Source organism: Chanodichthys erythropterus, chromosome 16, assembly GCF_024489055.1.
Source record: "Chanodichthys erythropterus isolate Z2021 chromosome 16, ASM2448905v1, whole genome shotgun sequence".
Classification (NCBI taxonomy): domain Eukaryota; kingdom Metazoa; phylum Chordata; class Actinopteri; order Cypriniformes; family Xenocyprididae; genus Chanodichthys; species Chanodichthys erythropterus.
Window position 1 is genome coordinate 36,413,431 of NC_090236.1, and position 23,227 is coordinate 36,436,657.

The following is a 23,227-nucleotide window of genomic DNA, read 5'->3' on the forward strand; positions in this document are numbered from 1 at the left end:
CGCTGCGCTATCCCGTGATGCCGAAGGAGAGAGGATTCTTCATAATTCAAAAATGGCGGAAAGCGGCGATATGCAGCTCATTCAAGTCCTTCAGTACCTCAGGGAAAAACTGTTTATTGTGGTTAAATTGCACTTGTTTAACATAATGTAAGTAAACGGCTGACTTATTGAAAGTTTAAACAATGTAATGAGAAGATTAAGAGTCGGTTGTAAAAAGATGTTTAATCATTATTACTGACAGCACATCAAGCTAACCAACAGGTCGAGATAACGTTACATCCGCTTGTTAACACTGTTTTATTTAACAGAGACGTTCGTTGTTAAGCAGTTTAATGAGATTAGAAAACTTAACGGACAGCAACATTCAGGCAGCAGTAGTTTATAGGGCTCACAGTTTGTAGTTTTTTTTTTTTTTTTAGAATATGTATATTATTATCATTGTATTTATTTGTATATATTGTATATAATATTTAGGCCATGTTGTGCATTTCTCTCGCCCTCTCTGTCTATCTACACACTATTTATATATAATGTATTCAAGTTTGTTTATTGATTCATGTCTTTTGTTTCTCGTGTATTTTTATATGCATTCATTTTAACAATAAATTGCTTAATTTCGTTGCTTCAAATCAGCCTCTGTCGTGATATTCACAGATGTATTTTTATTCTGAGGTAAAATTTCCTAGCTAAATAGGTGATTATACTTTGACATATTTAAATTTGCGCGCTGTTGTGACGACGCATGACAAGTGACAACATTAACATGGCGGATGTAGTACGTCCGAATTCCATTCATACTACCCATATTCATACTATATAGAACGTACTGTTTTAACGGTCGGGAAGTACGTTCAAATTCAAATGTAGTACCTACTCATGTAGTATGCGATTTCGGACGCAGCCTTTATTTATAGAAAGACGGAACATTTGTATTATTATGAATGGGAGAAAGTGCAACACGCAATATGCCGGGATAAGTCCTGCCTTAAAGTTATCGCGTCACTGCAGATGCCATTATAAGCTCCGGTTCCTATAGAAACAGTCAGACGCGCGCTTCCTATAGAGACGTGTGCTTAGGACTGTGCATGTGCATTAGCTTGATCGAGCCTGAGAAATACCATTTTTTGTCATGATTCGAGCATTTAGAAACTAAATTTATGAGACAGTTGTTGTCAGATTTCATTGGTGATTTCAAATATGAATTTTAATCAAAAGCTTGGCAAACAGCTTTGGAGAATTTGATGTTTCCACATTCAAAGAGATAGGAGCTGCACTTGAATGCCCGAGAGGCGTTTCAAATATGGCCGCCAAGTGAAATGACTTGTCTTAAAGGGACATTGATGCTAATTCATGTAACAACATGCTAGCAACATGCGAAATCATGCTAGCGACCTGCTAACATGCTAAAACATGCTAGCAAGATGCTAAATCATGCTAGCAACATGTTAAATAATGTAACACACGTTAGCAAAATCTAAAACATGTTAGCAAAATGTTAATTCATGTTAGCAACGTGCTAAAAATGCTAACATAAAACATGCTAGTATTTTTTTTTTAACTTTCTATGCGTAAAACTTTGAAACTTCAAGCTGTTCAAAGTTATTTTAAACTTTCAGTCCTGGCTTTGTCAAGCCAACATTAAAGTTTGCCTTTTACTATCTAGTTAATTACTTAAAATATTTGCTGAAAAGAAAATAGCATGTTACTTGTCAACAACCCTCTTTATCAGTTACAGCATTTGCTGGTTGGGTATAAAATGTCATTTTATGAGATCAGAGTCACCAGCCTGTGGAAGGTTTGATGCTCCAGTGATCAAGGCCCATTTCAGTGGCGTTTTCACTATTCGCTGCAGATAGCAAGGTCAGCAGATGTATTATGAAAGCAGGTGCGCCCACACACACAGTGTGCTGTGCCTGAACTCCAAACACTAGCGCATTGATTTTTTTCCAGAGGGTAATAACATCATCCCGGTATTGTGAGGAGTAATTTAAACTTAATATGGGTAATTACTCTCCAATAGCTGATAGTTCATTTAAAGCTTGACATTATGCTGTTTGCGTTCAGGAGAATGAAGGATAAAGAATGCCAGGAAAATGGATTAAGCGCTGACGGGCCACACAGTTAGTCAGGCAGCTGTCTTCATTACAGACTATGGGACTAAGCCCTAAGCACCCCCCTGAGGACGTAGCTTCAGAGAAAATCTATATAGAAATGCATCATCAGACAGCAGGACAAACAAACGCTTATCGCAAGCAGTACTGTTACAAGTGCTACCTGCTCTATAAAGGAGTTTCGGCTTGTTATTTAAACAGACGATCTAAAGGAAACACACCTGGCTCCCTCCCTAAAGGCTGATTCAGAATGTCAGATGTTTATTGTGAAAATACCAACAATTTAAAGGAGCAGAGTTTGTGCTTCTAACAAAAATGTAATCACGTATGCAGTACGCAAAACAACACTGGGTTAAAAATAACCCAAGTTGGGTTAAAAATGGACAAACCCAGCTGTTGGGATAAAAGTTTGACCCAACCTGCTGGGTAGCTTTTATTTAACTCAACTATTGTTTAAAAATGACTATGTTGCCCACTAAAAATTAACCCAAAATAGATTGGAAGTTAACATTTAACATTGTGATGTTAACATGCATTCTCTGTAAAGCTGCTTTGAAACGATATGTATCGTGAAAAGCGCTATACAAATAAATCTGAATTTGAATTTACTAATATGTTTAATAAATGAACATTTATTAATACATTTAATAAATAATAATTAAATAATAAACATTTATTAAATTGCTTATTAATAAATGTTCACCTTTTGATTATTATTGTTGCCTCTAATAATTATGTGTCTGATTTTTAATTTCCAACCTATTTTGGGATCATTTTAAACCAGCCATATGGTCATTTTTAAACAATAGTTGGGTTAAATAAAACTGCCAAGCAGGTTGGTCAAAACAACCCAAAACAACCCATTTTTTAGAGTGAATGCATATCATGCAATAAAAGCTAAAATGTCATTATTTTAAAACAAAGCAGAACCCACTGTAAAAAAAAAAATACTTTTTTTAAAAGTACTAAATAAAATGAAGATGATTGGAGTATGTATTCGCTGGGAGTTTGATTGACAGGTGATATAACCAATCATAACTCTGAGTCCGCCATTTTGTCTGACAAATCAGTGGACTTGAACTTGAAAATGGTGTGTACTGACGTCTTTCCGCGGTTGAAACAACATACCTTCTGATGTTCATTCATGTTTATTTGACGATATAAATTAACTAGTAGGAAGAGATGATCAGTTCATGAGCCGCTTGAACTGAGGCGCTACAACGACACATTAAAGAGCCACAAAAAGGTATTTCTTGTTTAAATTTCTTTTTTTTTTTTAAATATACATTTTGAGACTTTGTTTCATATCAAAAGTAACCTGATCTATTGATGCGTTGTCAGTGTCCTTTGTCTGACATAGCAACAGTAACTAAAAGGGGCGGGTCTTTGCGAACAGCCAATTGGGTCCCATTGCATATTATTGTCTTTATCTACTATATACTAACATTTAATTAATTTGATACAATGCACTTATTGTGTATGTACATTTTTTTACATTGTACTTATATTTAAAAATACCTGCCTGTAATTACACTGTCAACCCACCCTTAAACCTACCCATACCAACAAACCTGTCCCTGTCCTTTCCTGTATCCCACCTCATTAGCAGCAAAAGTGTTTTAAACACAATAAACACAATTATTATTTTCTGATGAAAGTGCATAATAGTTAATATAAAGCCTAACTGAATTTTATTTTAAAGGAAATCCTACACCATTTTTTTTTCAGTGCATCACCTCTAATCAAACAAGGTCACACATCTCTACTTTAGAGGGCACCTCTGCTCTTTCTTCCACAGGGAATCCTGTGCCCGGCTCTCCCGAGAAAGAGGACACCGAGACAATGTCATAGCACAGTCTGATGCAAAACATTCACATTCATCGCTCCTCATGGATTTACAGTAATGGCCAAAGTCATTCAAGGTGAGTGGTTCCTCGGGCACTGTCAAAGACAGGCACGTGAGGTGAGGTCCTCAACCATCTGGCCAACATGGTGCATGCTATACATATATTCAAATCACAGGAAGAATTTAATTTTTAATTATATTTTAAGTCAGATTATGTATGCATGGAGGCCACCAGTTCACAGTATTAAATTTTTAATATCAAGTTTACATATCAGATGTCAGTATTATCTGACAGTTGAAGCCCAAAGGATATTACATCAATGAAATTGTTTGATAGATGCAGGAACTTGGCATTTTTTGAACTTCATTTGTTTAGTCTACAAATGCATATTATGTGACTTGTGAGATTGGTGACGTTCGCTATGAAACAAGATATACCGTATGCATTATGAACTAGCTCAAGATGACAAATGTTCACTTTGTTTAATCATTGTGATACACAATGCAGAGGTTAAAAATGCAAAGATTTTTTTTTTTAAACAGACCACCAAATAATAAAACAATGTTTCAAAGAACAATTATTAGTTTTACGCAATCCTTTTGTACAGGAAATTCATTACAAGTAACAAGAGTCAAAGTCAGGTGTGAATTTTGCCCAATCACAACAAAAACAAACTGCTTTCACACTTACGAGAGAATGAGTTTCCTTAAATACTTTAATGAGGTGTTAACAAAAAGTGTTTATTCCAGTCAGTTGATAGTGTTTTTCAGTGTGCATATTAATACACAAAACATACAAAGAAAAAACCCCAGGTCCACTTCAGCCCCCTGATGCTTCTTTAAAGCATATTAGCACATAGTTTACGTTTTTTCTGGGAATGCATAGAGGGCTTTAAGCAATTCAATCATTCCTAACACCGGGTTGCTAATGAGCTCCTCGCAGCTCGAAACCAGTGTGAACATCTGTGAAAATATAAGCAAGTTGATACATGCATGGCGAGGAATGAGAGAGGGCAATGCTGTGTGTTTAATGTCATCATTTGGTCATTACTGTCAAAGGTCCTTTCAATGTAACACACAAACAAGTGTGTCCAGACATGATATGTTTTCAAAACGCACCACCTGAAGAGCTCGATGGGGCCGTGAAGGGTAAACCCGATCCAGGACCCTTTAGTACATCATGTATCTGACTAGAAATCACCCTAAGCTTCTTAGTGACTGTGCTGAGAAACAATGACCGTGTCCATTGACACTCAATTTGTTCAATATATATAAAAAAAATACAAACGGAATATCATAACCAGAAAGGCAAATCACATTTAACACAAAAAAAGCAAGAAATAGAAGAAGAAAAAAGGTGAGAAATACTTTATACATGCAGCAGTTGAAGAGTAGTAACATGCTTTTACTTCGTCCGTATGGAAACCACTGACAGGAACATTAGTTTTAGTGTCTTGTTTTGGTCCTGTGTTGAAGAAAGCTGTTGTATTTCATGTCTAATTTCTCCCTCCTTCCCTCTCTATACAGAAAACTTCTCCATTCACAGTTTGTCAGTATTTACAACAGTGTTCATTAGTGTTCCCTGCTCCGTTCAAACAAGTTTAATACCACTTCAATCAAAAGCGAGGCCACATGCCCAATCGACTTAAAATGCAAAACTCTGATTCAATACATTGTGCACAATCTATATAGATGACAGTATTCTTAAATAATAATAATAATAATAATAATAAAAATAAAACGATAAAAAGTTTTTTTTTTCCTTACTCTACACTTTTTTTTTCTGAGGAGAGGCAGAACAGATAATCAGAAAAATGTTTTCAAGAATATCCCATGTGGTATAGAGTTTAAAAATGGCTTACTATATATGCTCAATGGATTCTCTTTAATATATACAAATAAAAGGTGTATCAGACGTCATTAGCATTAGGAGGTTCTGCGTACCATCACAGTCATTCTTCTCCTTTAGTTTGCAGAGCGTCCAGTAACCTTACTACGTCGGTCAACGCGGCACTGATAAGTTTCTTTTCATCAGTGCTGATTTTACAAAAATAATCAAGAATTTTTTTTTTTTTTGTCTTAAGGACTAGTGGTTATAAATGGCAGAAAGTAAAAGAGGTTTGGCAAAGTTAATGTTTCATCTGGTCCCAAAAAAGTGAAGTCAGGTTGTTGTTTCCTTTCTTGCGATTGTTTGTGACCATGCAAATAAAGGCAGCGATGATATGCACGTAACAGAAACAGACGTTCACACACACTCCTCCGCCGACATCAGCAGAGGGTTGATGTACTCAAAGCCTTCGAACTCAGACTGGTCGATCTTCTTTACAGCATCACTGGGAGGGAGACAAAGAGATAATCAATCAGTCTTAACTGCTCCAGCATATTTAACTCACTACAGCTTTCAAATAGAGAGCACGCCATAAAATATCTTCCTGGAAAACAGCGGGATGTGCAAATGAGGGATTCCTGTTCACAGAACTATAATGTGTCATCGGGCATCGTAAATGTGATATTACTTCCTGATGAAAGCTGCATTGCTGTGGTAAAGATCTGAAGCCGATTAATGGTGCCTGAGGTCTGATTCAGAAAGCTTGAGGCGTGACACAGACAGATACACATGAACAGACACTCACTCATCGTCAGGCGTGAGCTGGATGGGCTCATTGGTGAACTGGGCATCAAAGTTGTCCAGCCCAAACTCGCCAGAGATGTTGGGCTTGAAGGGCGGGACCACTTGCTTCTGCTCCATCTGAAATACAGTTAACATGAGTCAAATAATGTCTGTGACTGTGTCACACTTAAGAATGCAGTACTCATCTTGCTAAACATTTACATATGGCAAAGGCTTTAAATAAGGAGGCATGATATATCTGCTACCATATCGGTATCGGCCGATACATGTTCATTTTTAATGTTATCATTATCAGCCAGATAAGAAAATTTGGCCGATATATTAAATACAGTGGGTACGGAAAGTATTCAGAGCCCCTTAAATTTTTCACTCTTTGTTATATTGCAGCCATTTGCTAAAATCATTTAAGTTCATTTTTTTTCCTCATTAATGTACACACAGCACCCCAAATTTTGTGCTTTGCCACAATTCTGTCTCTGAGCTCTTCAGGCAGTTCCTTTGACCTCATGATTCTCATTTGCTCTGACATGCACTGTGGGCTGTAAGGTCTTATATAGACAGGTGTGTGGCTTTCCTAATCAAGTCCGAATCAGTTTAATCAAACACAGCTGGACTCAAATGAAGGTGTAGAACCATCTCAAGGATGATCAGAAGAAATGGACAGCACCTGAGTTAAATATATGAGTGTCACAGCAAAGGGTCTGAATAGAGGGTATGCATTTGACGTCACCGTCGACCGTTAGGACTGCAGTCACGTCCACTGAGTGGCAAAAGACTGAGCGGCAACGTTTGTTTTCAGCGTGAATGTCGCAAAAAACGCACAAAACACATCCAAAACGGGAAAGAGCTTTTTGATTGACTGTACAAATAGCTTTGACAAAACTTGAGGTATATATTTAAAAACTGCAGAAAGCAACAGAAAAATAAGCAAATGGATCACTGAAATTCACAGAAACAACTGGACTCCAGCAGAGAAACATGGATTTGCAGTTATCATTTTGTCAAATTGTTGGATTTTGAGGTAAAATCATACTGTATATATTGTATTGTTATATATTATGTTGACAACTCATCAATTAAATATTTGCCATCTTATATTCTGCTTAATTTCATGTTTTTAAATAACACTGACAAAAACTATACTATAAAACTATATATGTTTTAGGGCTGGACAATATGACGATATAACATTGATATAAGTGATTACTCGGATTTAAACCTACCAATATTGTAGTTATATAAGATATTCACAGGCAGATTTGCTTTATGTATTTCCCCACCGTCGAAATCAGGCACATATAAATGTCAGGAAACACGATTCCAGGCTGCATGTCGATATCTATGGATTAGGTTTATTTGACATGTTATAAGGAACACTTTCGAGTTCAACCTTTAGTGTAATTCGTTAGTTTTAGTCGTTTTTTCGCAGTTTCCTCTACTAATTCCAGTCACGCAGCAGGTTCTTTTGCCACTCAGTCCAGCTGAGGGAGCGCGTTTTCAGCGGGAAAGTGACGTCGTTGCATACCCTATATACATAGGACCATGTGATATTTCTTTTTTAATAAATCTGCAAAAATGTCAACAATTCTGTGTTTTTCTGTCAATATGGGGTGCTGTGTGTACATTAATGAGGAAAATGAACTTAAATGATTTTAGCAAATGGCTGCAATATAACAAAAAGTGAAAAATTTAGGGGGGTCTGAATATTTTCCGTACCCACTGTATATAAATGATTATTTCCTTCAGCTGAGACACTTCAGATGAATACTGTTCAGCATGATGGTTTTGAATTGCTTGAAATATGATTGAAAATACAGTTAAGTGCAACATGTGCAGCGCAAAACTGTCATATAATCTACATAAAATTATAATGAGAATATTATGATTGTGTTCTTGGGACATGGTTTTTAATGGTGAGACTTTTGTTTTTGTAATCAGGATCTCCAAAATGTTTGATTTAGATTTATCGGCCAATATATCGGTCATCGGCTTTCAAATATACAGATTATCGCTTATCGGTATCGGCCAAAATTTTTATAATCAATGCATCCTTAGATTTAAAGGCCCACTGAAGTGACTTGAAATGCACAGAATTATTCAATGTTGACGCAGTTTCCACTGAAACAGGAAGACAGGGCATGACATATCAAACAGCTCCCATTTTTTAAAATAGCCAATAGCGTTTTGTTTATATCACAGCTAAGCCAGAGCCGTTGAGCTCAGTAAAGGCTTAGTTTCTTCCTAATCTCTATCAACTTCTCCTCCTAATCTCCTCCATATTGCTGTAAAATACAGGATTCTGTACAGAATTCATATGGGTCTGATACGTTTTGTGGTTGGCGCAGACTCGCGCACATGATCCGCTCTGTGCTATCGTGTCTCTGGACTGTGTGCTGTGGTTCGCATGAAACTAGACTTCATTAATCTCAACTGAAAGAATTTATTTACACCAGGGCTTGTCAACTGGTGGCCCGCCAATCATCTTCATCCAGCCCGCGGCACCCCAATCTCCCTCTTTTCCTGGCGGTGCAGCTAAATTTGGTTAGATACGTGGTCGCAGTAGCACCTGCAGCTGTACGGCTATATATGCACCGTGCGTATGTATTTGCATAGAAAATGTTTCTCAGGTCAGTCAGAGGAGCGTGTCCTAAACGTTTAAAAACCTTTTCCATGCGAATATTTCAGCAGTTTTTATGCATGTCCCGTATTTCTGTCGACTTTCTTTTGTGAATTGGCCATCATTTATTGGTGGAAGTCAGAGACTGTAAGTTTTGAATTCTTATATCTAAAAGATGTCAGTTTTGTCATTGTTTTGGAGCACACTAGCTTATAGATAAGAGTAAGGCTAACATATTCATACTGAAAGCCAAAAAGAGAAAAAGAGATGGAAGAAAACCTATTCCTATTATTAATGTAACCGATTTTTAAGGCCTCTAAAGAATAGCACACAAACAGCAGAATTTAAAACAAAAGCAACTTAATTTAGTTGATCTTTTTTAATATATAAAGTGTCTTCAATGGTTTTTGGAGAGAAAAAATAAGTGCCAAAAAATGGCTGAGAGATTAAGGTTTAATTTTGACATTTTAATATTAATTAAAAAAAATATATAATAATCATCATTATCATAAAATATATACATTTCACATTAATGTATTTTTTTTTTTACAGTACAGTTATATTACAACAGTGATATATTACTTTCTTTTTGTCACTTATTTTTTCTCTGAAACAGAAGATCAGCAAGGATTTAATAATATATTTAGGTAAACCGATCCTTTCCATGGCTTGTTCAGCGCTGCTCTTAGTTTGGCCTTCTCCATGCTATAAACCTAACAGTGGGATCTGCTGCAAGGCCAAGATCTGCTCCCCCTGCAGGTTTCCTCAGGCACTGCAGCCTGTCTGAGAAGAAAGTGTAATCTGATCCCTTAAAACGGTCTGACCGCCACTTCTCTCTCTCTGTGTTCACCCAGACCAAACAGGGACAAGAGGTCAGTGTGTTCGTCTGAGTCTCGTCTGCTGGTTTGACATCACTTAAACCTGCCTCACACATGATACAGTTCACTGCCACAACTCTCAGACCAGAAAAATCAATGACTTGACACCTTATCACCTACATTCCCCTCACTGGCCTTACATGCGATGGTTTATGTGATGATACAATATCAAGTGAAAGAAATTACATTCAGTTTATTATGCAATATATAGTAAGCTATACATTTTTTCCCTTTTTTATAATATGTATACCCCCACCTTGAAGCACTGCAAAGGCATCAGATATCCCTGTAGCAGAAAAAATTCAGATACAGATAGAGATGTTTTGACTGATGAAGCATGAAGACTAAACACATGATTGTGACAATATCTGGTTTATCTGTGTTCTTCTAGACATCTAGGGTATTTTCATGATAATAAAGTATAACATAATGCTAATCAAACTAGCCGTTATCACTGTATACAATACTATAAAATGATATAATTTCTGCCTCATTTTAAGATATGAAGTCACGTCAGATCACAAAAGGAAGTTATTTCAAACACTCCACGCTGACGTTATAGTTAGGAAACATTACTATTTTTAATGTTTTTGAACGAAGTCTCTTATGCTCATTATTATTTCATAATAAATACAGAAAAAACAACAATATTGTGAAATAGTATTAAAATTTAAAATTATGGTTTTCTATTTTAATATACTTTAAAATATAATTTATTTCTGTGATCAAAGCTGAATTTTCAGCATCATTACTCCAGTCTTCAGTGTCACATGATCCTTCAGAAGTCATTCTAATATGCTGATTTGATACTCAGTTATTATCAATGTTGGAAACAGTTGTGTTGCTTTTGATATTATTATTAATATTTTTACCCGTGATACTTTTTTCAGGATTCATTGATGAATAAAAAGGTTAAAAAGAACAGCATTTATTCAAAATATAAATCTTTTCTAACAATATAAATCTTTACTATCACTTTTTATCAATTTAACACATCCATGCTGAATAAAAGTATTCATTTCTTTAAAAAAAAAGAAAAAAAAAAAAAAACATACTGACCCCAAACTTTTGAACGGTAGTGTATATTGTTACAAAAGATTTCTATTTTAAATAAATGCTAATTTTTTAAAAACTTTTTATTCATCAAAGAATCCTGAAAAAGCATCATAGGTTATAAAATAATATTAAGCAGCACAACTATTTCTTACATTAATCATAAATCAGCATATTAGAATGATTTCTGAAGGATCATGAAGTAACAATGCTGAAAATTCAGCTTTGATCACAGAAATAAATTATATTAAAATAGAAAACCATCATTTAAAATTGTAATAATATTTCACAATATTATAGTTTTGTCTTTATTTATTACGAAATAAATGCAGCCTTAATGAGCATAAGAGACTTAGTTCAAAAACATTAAAAATAGTAATGTTTCCAAACTTTTGACTGGTACAGCAGGTGTGGGAAAAAAAAATACAAGTTACCGGCTAATTTTTAGGTGAACTGTGCTTTTAAAGATGACGTTCCTGAAATGCTATTTGAAGTGGTAATAGTGCTCACGTCAAATTACATGAATGAGTAATCAAATGGATAGTTTCTCAAGGTCATAAACAACACTAAATAGTTGTTCAGGCTCCAGTAAGTCCTCTGTTTAGTTTCACTACCGTCAGGCTACGGCAAATGACTCATGCTTCCTCTGCAGTCTCGAGTCAAAACATCCAATAACTCAGTTAAAGGAAACAGAGATAGAGGTGACTCACAAGATCCCAGTCTACATTTCGGAAAAAAGGATGGCCCATTATGTCTGCAAAGCCTGTCTGAGGATGACATCCGAGACGTTCCTTTGGCTCCTACAAAAAAAACAGATAAAGAAATTAGAGAGATGTAGTGTGAAATAAAAAGGTAAAATGGAGGTGAGGAAATAAAGAAGAGAAACAATGATTATGACAGCACTATAACAGGTCCATGTGACATAAAGACATAAACATTGATTTGACTAGTCTGCTTTACCTTGTTAAGGAATCCCTTTAGGACGCTAGCGGCTTTAACCGATAATGATCTGGGAATTCTGATCTGCTTCTCCAAAATAACTGTGAATGAGGAGCAGAAAAAACATGAGATATATTGAGAGACATATAAAAGATTTTTTGAAACACTCAGGCTTCTGTCATGTACCTTGGAAAAGATAATCTTCTGTGTTTTGGTCAGGGTTATCAGAGCTGCCAACTATATCAAAGGGTGACCTCCCAGCCATCATCTCAAACATCAGGACGCCCAGTGCCCACCAGTCCACACTAAAACCTGTAAAGAAAGTTGCACATACATCATCCTGAGGCTTTAAAACGGGCAGCTTAGGACTGACAAAAACTCAAATGGCAGGAAGTCATGAAGTGGACACTAACAGCGATAAATGGATTAAGCAGTGTGTGTCAGTGCACCAAAAGTCTTTGTGAAGAGCTGTGTGTGAATTGTGCTTACCGTAGTCTTCTCCTCTCAGAATCTCAGGCGCAATGTAATTGGGGGTTCCACAGAAAGTGCTGGTTGTGTCTCCTGGTCTCAGTCCCTCCTGCGCAAGACATGAATATTGAAGCCAATGAAACATTCAGGCACACAATACGACTAATGATGGATTTTTTTGCTGACCAAAGCTAAAATCTTAGAGAGGAGGGTGGCCTATGGCCGATATAAAGCATATGTATGTGTAGATCACAACATTTAAAGATAAAAACTATTTCTGCAATGCAATTAAAGGATAAGTTCACTTCTGAATGAAAAAACGGAACTGGCGCCGTGTTCGTTCTGTAAGTTGAATAGGGAAGGCGTAAGCTTTTTGAAGAATACCGAAAGCAGAAGCACTTGCAAGGCGGTCATTTGTGTTTATATAAAGCATATACATTTGTATTTTTTTTTTTTTTTAAGAAAATGACCGATGGTTTCTCTAGATTAGACCCTTATTCCACGTCTGGTATCGTTTAAAGCTCTTTGAAGCTGCACTGAAACTAATTTTGACCTTCAACTGTTTAAGCTCCATTAAAGTCCACTATAAGGAGAATAATCCTGGAATGTTTTCCTCAAAACCTTAATTTATTTTCGAGTGAAGAAAGAAAGACATGGACATCTTAGATGACATGGGGGTGAGTAAATTATCAGGAAAATTATATTTGAAAGTGAACTAATCCTTTAATATTTATTTGACATAAAATGTACTGAAATAATTAGAAATAAATAATTTGAAAAATATATCTTCTAATTCATAAATCTGGATGGATGGACCAAAATCCCATGAGGAGATCTGACATTTAATCAATCTTTTTTATATTTCCGAAGAAAACCTTAGTTTTGCTTGCCATGATGCTAGTGCAGCAGTAGGTAATTTTTTTGTCTAAAGACCCACTGACATCTAAAAAAAACAAATATGCTACAAACAAATAAGGTGCAATATGAAATTAATTATGCTGGGCTTTAACTGTGAGGGTTAGTTACCACAGCATAAACCCTCTTCAGGAGTTCTGTGCGTGTGTCATTTACTTCTTTCTCATTCATCCATGTTTCTTTATTAATAACTTCAAACAGTCCCGCCCACTGAAAGCTGCGTGGATTGTCATAAATATGACACACAGGACATAAAAGGTCTCTGTGACAAAAGCGAAAGTACCCAGTGAATTTAGAAACCAAACTTTAGACATACGAGAGGGCATTGTGCTATAAAAATAACCTGTACGTTTCAGAACTCAATTTCCCCAGCCAAAAAACAACGTTAATTGAAACCAAGCTGCCAAAACAACTCGTTTTGGATTTTGTCACATTATGAGATAATAGTGCAACGAAAGACCGCCTCTGCAGAAGAAGATCAACGCCTACTTCTTCATCATTGCCTCTTTAGCCCCGCCCACCCATTAGCCCATGTCATGTAGTAGTAAATAACAGAGATGCAAACACAGGATTACTCCAACAAAGTGATCGAGATGTCTCTGAGGATTACAAGACGTTTTGCAGTGCCAATTTGTGGAAAAACAGTCTTTGCATCGCCTTCCTTGTGATCATATCATTAAGAAAGATTTGAAAACTAAAACTTTATTTTATCAAAGTTCCAGATCGCATCAGTAAGACACTGTTTGTTTGTTTGCTTCATTTTACTTCTGATTCATTTTTAAACAAGACGCCTAAAATAAAAGATGATGCAGTGCCGACTATATTAGATCCGACAGCAATGTCACAACACACTAGTGTGAGTAACAATGTTTTTACCATGTCTGTTTGACTGAGTATTTATACTGCAGTCAAACTGTGAATAGTTGTGATTTGCTGTTCTCTCCTTTACTTCAGCATTTATGGGGTTAATGCACTGGATTATCGGATACAGAAGAAGAGTAGAGGACGCATCTTTTGTTGGTTTGATAAAGCTATAATCCTGAATAAAAGCTTCAGTGAGCGAATCTTGTTTTCTCATCAGTAAGACATTACAACACGTTTAATTTTATTTAAAACACGGCACTATATATGTTACTATAAATGACATTATATATGTTTTTCACTTTATCAAAAAGAATGAACGATGAATAGCCTATAAGAGTGATAAACGATGGTACATATTTATTCATAACTCCGTTTATACAAAACACTAAGTTATTTGTCAATTATAACTGTGATAACTCCAAGTACTTAAACTTTATTCGCCACAACCAAGACTTATAAAGCATATGTAATACGCATAAATGTTTTACATTGTTGGAAAATGTTTCAAATATATAACAAGATATTTTTCAAAATAGGAAGTTTTCAAAACGTGTAATGGCAGGGACATTGAAAATTATTTTAATATACAAAACTGCTGCCCAATCATAGCAGTGGGCGTTTACTTCCCAGTCTTTCATGTGACACGCCCATCAAAAAGGAGTGTTTGAAAGAGAGGGTCAAAAACAGGATAGAAAATAGCTTATTACTTTTAAATTAGGATGTTTGTAATATTAACATTATAAGTGGACATCAGAGAACATTTTTTTCTTTTTTTTTTTAAAATGCAGTTCATGACCCCTTTAACTGCTGTTCTGATATTCGCGTACAGCCCTGAACACACACTTTGGCCGGTACAGCTTAAAATATATTATTATTCTAAACTTTTCATTAACAGCGATAGGCTGTACAACAAAGGAATTCTTATTGGCTGCTTTTTCTGCAGAAAGCTGAACTCTATTGATGCGTCTAATTTTTTATTGATCATTTGTTGGTAAAGGGTGAGAGACCGGGAGAGCCACATGATATTTGTTCAAAGAGTGCTAGTGTGTTGTGGCTGGTTGCCATGGCAACAGCCATGAGGTTTCTAGGTTGTTCAATAGATGGCTATTTACTGGTTCAAGTTTTTTTTTTAAACAACCTCAACTCTCTATGATATTCTCAAAGAACATATTCAGACTTACCTTACACATGCCGTAATCAGTGAGTTTGATGTGTCCCTCTGACTCCAGCAGAACATTGTCCAGTTTCAGGTCCCTGTAAATGATGCCACGCTCATGGAGGTAGTTCAGGGCAAGACTGATCTCTGCCGAGTAAAACCTGCCAGTGGAATAAACAAAAGAAAAAGTTAGTGACCTCATTTGTGTTTCTGTTCCTGTGGCGTGTCATTCAGACTAACGTCAGTTCCAACCAAGACAGGCTGTTCATTAACGCTGAACTGTGTTACACACTACATCCTCATACCTGGCATGCTCTTCCGGAAGTTTTCTCTGTCGCTGCATGTGGAACATGAGATCCCCTCCATTCACATACTCAATTACAAAAAATAGCCTGTGAAAGAGAAGCATTAAATAATCATCAGCCGTCAGCAGACATACAAAACAGTTTACCCTAAACTGAAGGGCTAAACAATAAGAACGGCCAGAGGACCAATAGAAGAGCGGTATGGGGCGGAAGTTGATGGAACTTTCACTTTTATTTGTTTCAGAACAGTTTTTTTTTTTTCATTTTTCGTGATTCTAAATAAGTCACTTTGGATAAAAGCTACTGCCAAATGGGTCAGCAAGTTTAAAAAAAAAAAAAAAAAAATGCTCGACAATGCCATTTATGCTCACCAAGGCAGCATTTATTTGATCAAAAATACAGTATAAACTAATATTATGAAATATTATTATAAATTAAAATTATACTTTCAAAAATATATCTTACTGACCCCAAACCATTTAAAAGGCAATGTATATGATGTCTTGTTTTCCATAAAATAGGTTTATTAATCTATTAAAGGCACAATATGTAATTTTCACCACTACAGGTCGCTTATTCAAAACAAAGGCGTAGCTTGATGACGCAGAGATTGAGCGGAATCATGGGAGTTCAAGTCTACAGCCGGTGGAAAAGAATCCGACGAGACTCTGGCATAAATCATATTCATGGCTGAGCTGATGTATTAAAGATGTATTAACATTACTGTAATATGAAGCTGGGTGTAGATGAAAGCCGTTTGAGCGGAATGAGGCCGCTGGAGCGATTGCTAATGAGAGACGAGCGTGACACACACCTCAAGATCAGTGGAGCTTTTATTATACCACATGAGTGTTTCCGCTTCTTCCGGTCATGGGTATGTGAGGTAACGCAGCGCTGTTTATCATATTAGATACATATGTGTATTGAAAGTCGCCATCACCTGCTTTCAAATGGAGCGGCATTTAATAGACAGAGCCGTAGTTCACTGACAAGCCACGCAATATCGCGTTCATTATCGAAGTTGATTCATCTGCGATATGAACGCAATATTGCAGTGATCTACGGCTCTGTCTATTAAATGCCGCTCCATTTGAAAGCAGGTGATGGCGATTTAGCGGTAATCAGGGAACCGGCTTTACTGACGAAATGCGCGTGACAATCGCATGCGATAAATTGGTCAGCCCTAGAAAGTTGTTATAATGCTACTGTGTGTTCGCTTGGTGGCTACTATGAGACTATTGTTGGACACTGCAGTAAGATCAATATTAGGCAAGGTAAAACATGGTACTGGTTAAAATTGCTTATTTCTCTGAATTTAAACGTTGTTGGAAATATTTGGGATAATGTAAGTATAGAAAATATATAATATTGCTGTAGTGGTTTTTGGATATTTTAATCACATATTACATATTGCACCTTTAACTGTTTATTAGTAATTAGTTATTATATAAAGCTATCAAATAAATGAGAAAAGCAATCTAGAAAAGAAAACCTAGAAAATCAAAGAAATAAAAAATCCCTTTTAAAGACAAAAATGGTGGTGCCACTGAAAAATTGTTGGGGAAGTGGGGGGAAAATCCCTTACTGTTGAGCTCTAAACTGTTATGAATCCATCTATTGACTGGGAAAACAAATTGCTGCTTAAAATTCATAATACAATATAATAATTTATTCTTGGAGTCCTGATGGTCTAAAAGTGCGAGTACAGACAGACCTGCTCTCCGTCTGGAAGCAGGAGTGAAGTCCCACCAAGAAGGGATGGTTGGAAGCCTGCTCAAACACGTGCTTTTCTGTCTGAACCCAGTCAATATCCTGAAAAACAAGAAAGCAAAGAACAAACAAAACACACACACACAAAAATCAATCTCCCATTGAAAAGCAGAGCATACTTTCTGTCAGTACGGGAAACATTTGGAAGGACATTCTGGACTGTATTGAGTAAAGGCTCCTCACAAGGCTAAAAACTGATAAAGATTTAAAAGACGGGGGCACTAGGTCTTCCCAAGGAGCTGCTCCTGGATGTGAGGAGACTCACAATGGACAGATACAGAGTGAAAAGCTAGGACCTTTCATTGACAGCCTGGTAAAAATACCTCTGACAGTGAGACACGCTCAAAGAAGCACTGCGGGGCCAGTAGAGCACAGCTGCCATTATTGACCATTAGCTGCTGCTGTCAATTCATCACACAAGGCTAAAGTGCATCTAATCAACGTTAAATGCCCACTTCATCAACATCTAATCATCTGTATGTGTGTACATCAACACATCCTGGAAAGATTAGAGCCAGAGTCTGGGATGTGGTTTATTTGAACTCGGTGTGGTTCACAAGGGTTATGAATGCAATCTGACAATTTATATAATGACATATCAGTGGCATCTTTGTATGAAATGTGAAATGTCACCTCATCATCGTTCACCAGCTCCTTCTTCACCACCTTCATGGCATAGATGCGTTCTGTCTTTTTGAGACGCACCAGCAGCACCTTGGCGTAGCTGCCCCTGCCGATCACTCGGAGCAGGTCAAAGTCTGTGAGCCCCAAACTGGACACAGCCTTCCCTGATTCCCGACTGCCCACAGCCTGAGGGATGGATGAAATATCATTAATAATAATAATAATAATAATAATAATAATAATAATAATAATAATAATAATAATAATAATAATAATAATAATTAATAATAATAATAATAATAATAATTAATAATAATAATAATTATATATATATATATATATATATATATTATATATATATATATATATATATATATATATATATATATATATATATATATATATATATATATATATATATATATATATATATATATATATATATATATATATATATATATATATATATATATATATATTTTTTTTTAATGGTAACACTTTAGTTTAGGGTCCAAATCTCACCATTAAGCAGTTGTTTATTAGCATGCATATTACTAGGATATTGGCTGTTTATTAGTACTTATAAAGCACATATATATGAAGAGTTCAGATGCAAAAGCCACTAAAAAAAACACCTCTGTCAAAAATGAAATAATGATATTGAGCGAATTCTCTCCGCACATAGTATACGTTCAAATACTTTCGCTTCAAATCCTCTAAATCCCAGCGTCAGCTCATTCAGAAATACCGGTTCATTGGCAGAAACCACTAAACGCCACTTCCCTTTGTCAACAAATGCCTCTAAGTCCACAGAAGAACCAATCAAAAGACGCAAATCAAATCATACGATTTCAAGATGAATGACGGCATGCGTATGAGCCGGCTTTCAATAGCCGAGCTGCAAGTTATCATCATGTTTTGTCCGTCGTTACAGTGGCAATGACAGGATTTCGCGAGTAGCAAGTAAACACAACAGTGCTCCTTTTGCTGCTGTAAAACTGACTGATTTTACTATGTCTTGTTGTGCAGAGTTGGACTCAAAAGGTTGTTGCAAAAAAGACAGTCAAATTTGTTAAATACCATTGAATTGACTAAAGCGACATTTTAAAAAATAAGGCATTTCAATAACTGACTAATGACCTTTTCATTGCCATTAAAGTGAAATCAATGAAGCTAATCGTGAGCCTGGTAAAAAAAATGCTCATTTAAAATATATATATATGTGGTCAGAATGATTGGCACTCTTGGTAAATATAATCAAAGATGACTGTAAAAATAAATCTGCATTGTTTAGCCTTTTGATCTTTAATTGATAGAATTAGCGAAAATCTAATCTTTCATTGAATGAAAATAATTTATTATTATTTCACATAATGAAATAAATGTTTTTCTCCAAAACGCATTGGCCACAATTATCACACCCTCTTCTTTCTGGTTTACATCTATTAATGCTCTTCTCTGTCCTTTCCCTTTCGTTTGTCCCTCGTGCCGTATGATTTCCCATGACTGCGACAGAGCTAAAGAAACACAAGCCCTTAATCAGATGCTAATGACCCTGATAGAAGGTTACTTTATTAGCTTCTCTAAAGGAAATCAATACGAATGAACCTTGTGCACACCCCCATTTTCTTCTCTGAATGACAACTCCAGCCTGATCATTGGTCTGAGAGTGTACTGAAAGCTCCTCTAATTTCACACACACACACACACAGAGTTTGTAATGGTCCAATTTACACCTGGTACTTACATTGATTTTGACCAATTCAATCAACAAGTAGAAAGTGTGATCTGATTGTTCAAATCACATGTAATAACACATTTGTCTACACCGCGTTTGTGAGGTAAATGCTTTTCCACAATGGAAGAGTCAACGAGAACATCAAACATGTAAGTGATTGGCTAAAGACAAAAAAAGAACCGTCCCCCATTCAATACGAGTATTCAATAATAACAATCATTACAAATTTTGGAAGATGGTTGGCACGTGTTGCTTTTCAAATGCACGTTATAATCCAAACTCACAGTGATCGCAGAGATGGAGTTTGTGGGAAGCAGAATTTAATAATTGTGAACTGATTAATTAATACTAGGAGTAAACAAGGCCAAACTTTCTTACCTCATGCTCCTCTCCCTCGTGATTGATACTTTCTGTTGAGTTCTTTTTGTCTAGAACTGGGAAACAACAAAGAGAAACAGGGAAAGTCATCACTCATTTATATTAATATACTTAATACAAATCTGATTCACAAGCCTCTAAACCAAATCAGGCACTTTGATAAATAAAGCTCTTGAAAAAAAAACAGAGGGATTGAAATTTATCTGACCAGCACTGTAACTAAAGCCATGAGCCTATTCACGTCATTAATTCCAACAAACAAGCTTAATCTTGTGAGAAGACTCACGCTTGTAGGCTGCTCAATGCATCAATCTGTTTCAGTGCAAGCACATGCCTAATTACTAAAGGGAAAACATCAGCTTAGCCCATCCAGTCATTTAAAACCCCTCAAGATGAAAATCAGTGGCATCAATGAGCCGCTATAGATCTTTGTGAATCAATTTAGTGACTTAATGAATGCAGTAACTCAGATAAACATTGTTTAACACCTCTGAATTACAAGTTAGTTTTTTAGTTAGTGATGATGCTAACAACAAAACACAGGGCTTGAACAAAACACAAGGTTATCTACTTGACTTTTGATTTGTGTAAATGGATCTGTGGGCAGAATGTTTTTTATACGGTTATTTATGACCTTGTTCCAGGTAGAAAATCAGGGAAATTGTATGTTCAGTTCCAGAAAAGTAAAGTATACCTTGAATATTTATGTTCTGACAAGAAATAAAAAAGATATTTGAAAAGTCTGGGCAAGGCACAAGAGGTTGATTATTCTGTGTCCAGAGGCACTGTGAGTTGAGTTTCATCGAAATCTCTTTTTTTCTGAAAATTGATTTTATACTCTGCTCTTCAAGTTCAAAGGGGTAAGGAAAATGTAGTAAACAGAAATGATGCATGTGTAGTGTATGACAAATACAGATGAGAGTCTATTGTACCTTGATCAGCGTGTTCTGATGGAGTGGACCCAGAATCGATTCTTCCAAGCAAAGGGTCCTAGAAGAATAATAAGAAGATTAAAGCTAAAGATAGATTGAGATTCAAAGTGTTATTAGCAGTAATAGCTAGGCCTGTTGCGATAATTAAATAACTGTCTAATCGCAGTTATTTGATCTAATGTGAAGGACAAAATAATATTTACACCTTTAAAGTTCATGAAAACTCATTTTCCCTCCACTGTGGCTGTCAAATTTTCTTAGTTCAGCATTCAAACAATGCGTCATGTTCGGTTAAGACAGTTAGCATGGTAAAACTATGTCCGATATGATATATTCCCATTATAATGCATGATCTGTAGATAAAGGGCTGGCTATATCTTGCTGGATTTTATTGCTTATTTGTTTATTTGCCGTACTTGCTACCTAGTGTGTTGGATAATACAACACAAGGCATCAGATGCACAATAACTGGAATTTAAAAGCTACAAAGAAACAAATGATCAATAAACTGTTGGATAGAAAGGATTTGGGCGCTCAATATATCCTCTCTTTGTGCCGTGTTGCTTTAAGCACATCATTTTGCACCCAGGATGCGCATAAGCGATTTCTGCCTCTCTGTTAAAGCGTTTCATATTATCATGCTTGTTCTGTTATATATCATATCTTGTTGCCCCATTAAAAAGCTGCACAATACATTTAAAATAAACTTCTTTTAATTTTAGATTATTTGTTTGCAAAGTCTTATGCACGTCAGTATTTTCACCCCCCAAAAACGGTTTAAGCCAGTTATTTACAATCTTATGCTGTAGTGTGTCAATATGAAATATCAGTTTACATTTCTAAACATTAATTTTGCCATTAATTGTAATAATCCAGTGAGATTTTTAAATGCACAGTAAGTCTGACAACAGCTTGTATGCTCCATACGGAGATCTGATCTCACAATCATCAAATCCGTCTGTGATTACATGAAGAAACAGATGAAACTGAGACAAACTAAATCCAGATGAACTGTGGCCGCGTCTCCAAAACGCTTGAAGAAATCGACCTGCAAAGATACCTGAAAAATGATGCCCAAGTGTACCTGGACAAAAGCTGTTTTAAACGCAAAGAGTGTTCACACCAAATATTGATTTCATTTAGTTAATATTAGTTAATTGATAAATAAAATCTATTTATAACAGTATTTTTGAAAGCATCCTCACTTTACAGCATTTTTACACAAGTTCCTAAAACTCTTCACAGTACTGTATCTTTGCAGGCAGGTTTCTTCAAGCATCTTTTATTGGAGACACAGCCACAGTTCTTCTGGATTTAGTTAGTCTCAGTTTCATCTGTTTCTTCATGTAATCACAGACGGATTTAATGATGGTGAGATCAGATTTCAGTATGGAGCACCGGCTGTTGTCAGACTCCTTGTGCATTCAAAAATCTCACTGGATTATTACAATTAATGGCAAAATGAATGTTTGGAAATCTAAACTGATATTTCCTACTGACACACTACAGCATAAGATGTAAATAACTGGCTTAAACCCTTTTTGGGGTTTACTGACGTGCCTAAGACTTTTGCACAGTAGTGTGTATATATGAATGATATGTATGAAAAAATGCATGACAAAGTCCTAAACAGACAATTAATCAGCATAATCGCAATTATTTTTCAGTCAATTAATCATTTCATAATCGTGACAGCCCTAGTAATAGCATGTGTAATATATAAATCTACACAGAATCTGAAATTTGAACTACCTTATTTTAGCTACCAATAAGAATGCAGTTCTCTCAGATCCATTTTATATTATATTTATTCCACAGAAAATATGAAAGAAAGATGCAGATTACTCACCTGTATTACCTGTCTACCACACTCCACTGTGACCAATTTATGGCATTTCTTGTGAACCAGCAGTTTACAGTTTATGCACTTGTATCCCTGCCTGCCTAGGCCCCAGATACGATCTGTGCAGATGGCACAATGAGCACGCTGTACAGAACAGA

The 23,227-nt window shown here is 35.9% G+C and overlaps 1 protein-coding gene across 1 annotated transcript in view; it reads right to left on the reverse strand.

Moving 5' to 3' along the window:
- Positions 1-4,301: 4,301 nt before the first annotated feature.
- prkci (protein kinase C, iota) overlaps positions 4,302-23,227 on the reverse strand; it is a 34,880-nt gene continuing 15,954 nt past the window's right edge. Inside the window, exons 6-18 of the mRNA XM_067362565.1 lie at positions 23,076-23,213; positions 21,227-21,284; positions 20,295-20,350; positions 18,188-18,364; positions 17,499-17,596; positions 15,785-15,871; positions 15,505-15,640; positions 12,566-12,653; positions 12,263-12,388; positions 12,098-12,177; positions 11,848-11,937; positions 6,591-6,706; positions 4,302-6,290 (exon numbers count right to left, since the gene is read on the reverse strand). Of these exons, the coding sequence (XP_067218666.1) occupies positions 6,203-6,290; positions 6,591-6,706; positions 11,848-11,937; positions 12,098-12,177; positions 12,263-12,388; positions 12,566-12,653; positions 15,505-15,640; positions 15,785-15,871; positions 17,499-17,596; positions 18,188-18,364; positions 20,295-20,350; positions 21,227-21,284; positions 23,076-23,213 (1,338 nt within the window). The 3' untranslated portion in view covers positions 4,302-6,202. The remainder of the gene's footprint in view (positions 6,291-6,590; positions 6,707-11,847; positions 11,938-12,097; positions 12,178-12,262; positions 12,389-12,565; positions 12,654-15,504; positions 15,641-15,784; positions 15,872-17,498; positions 17,597-18,187; positions 18,365-20,294; positions 20,351-21,226; positions 21,285-23,075; positions 23,214-23,227) is intronic.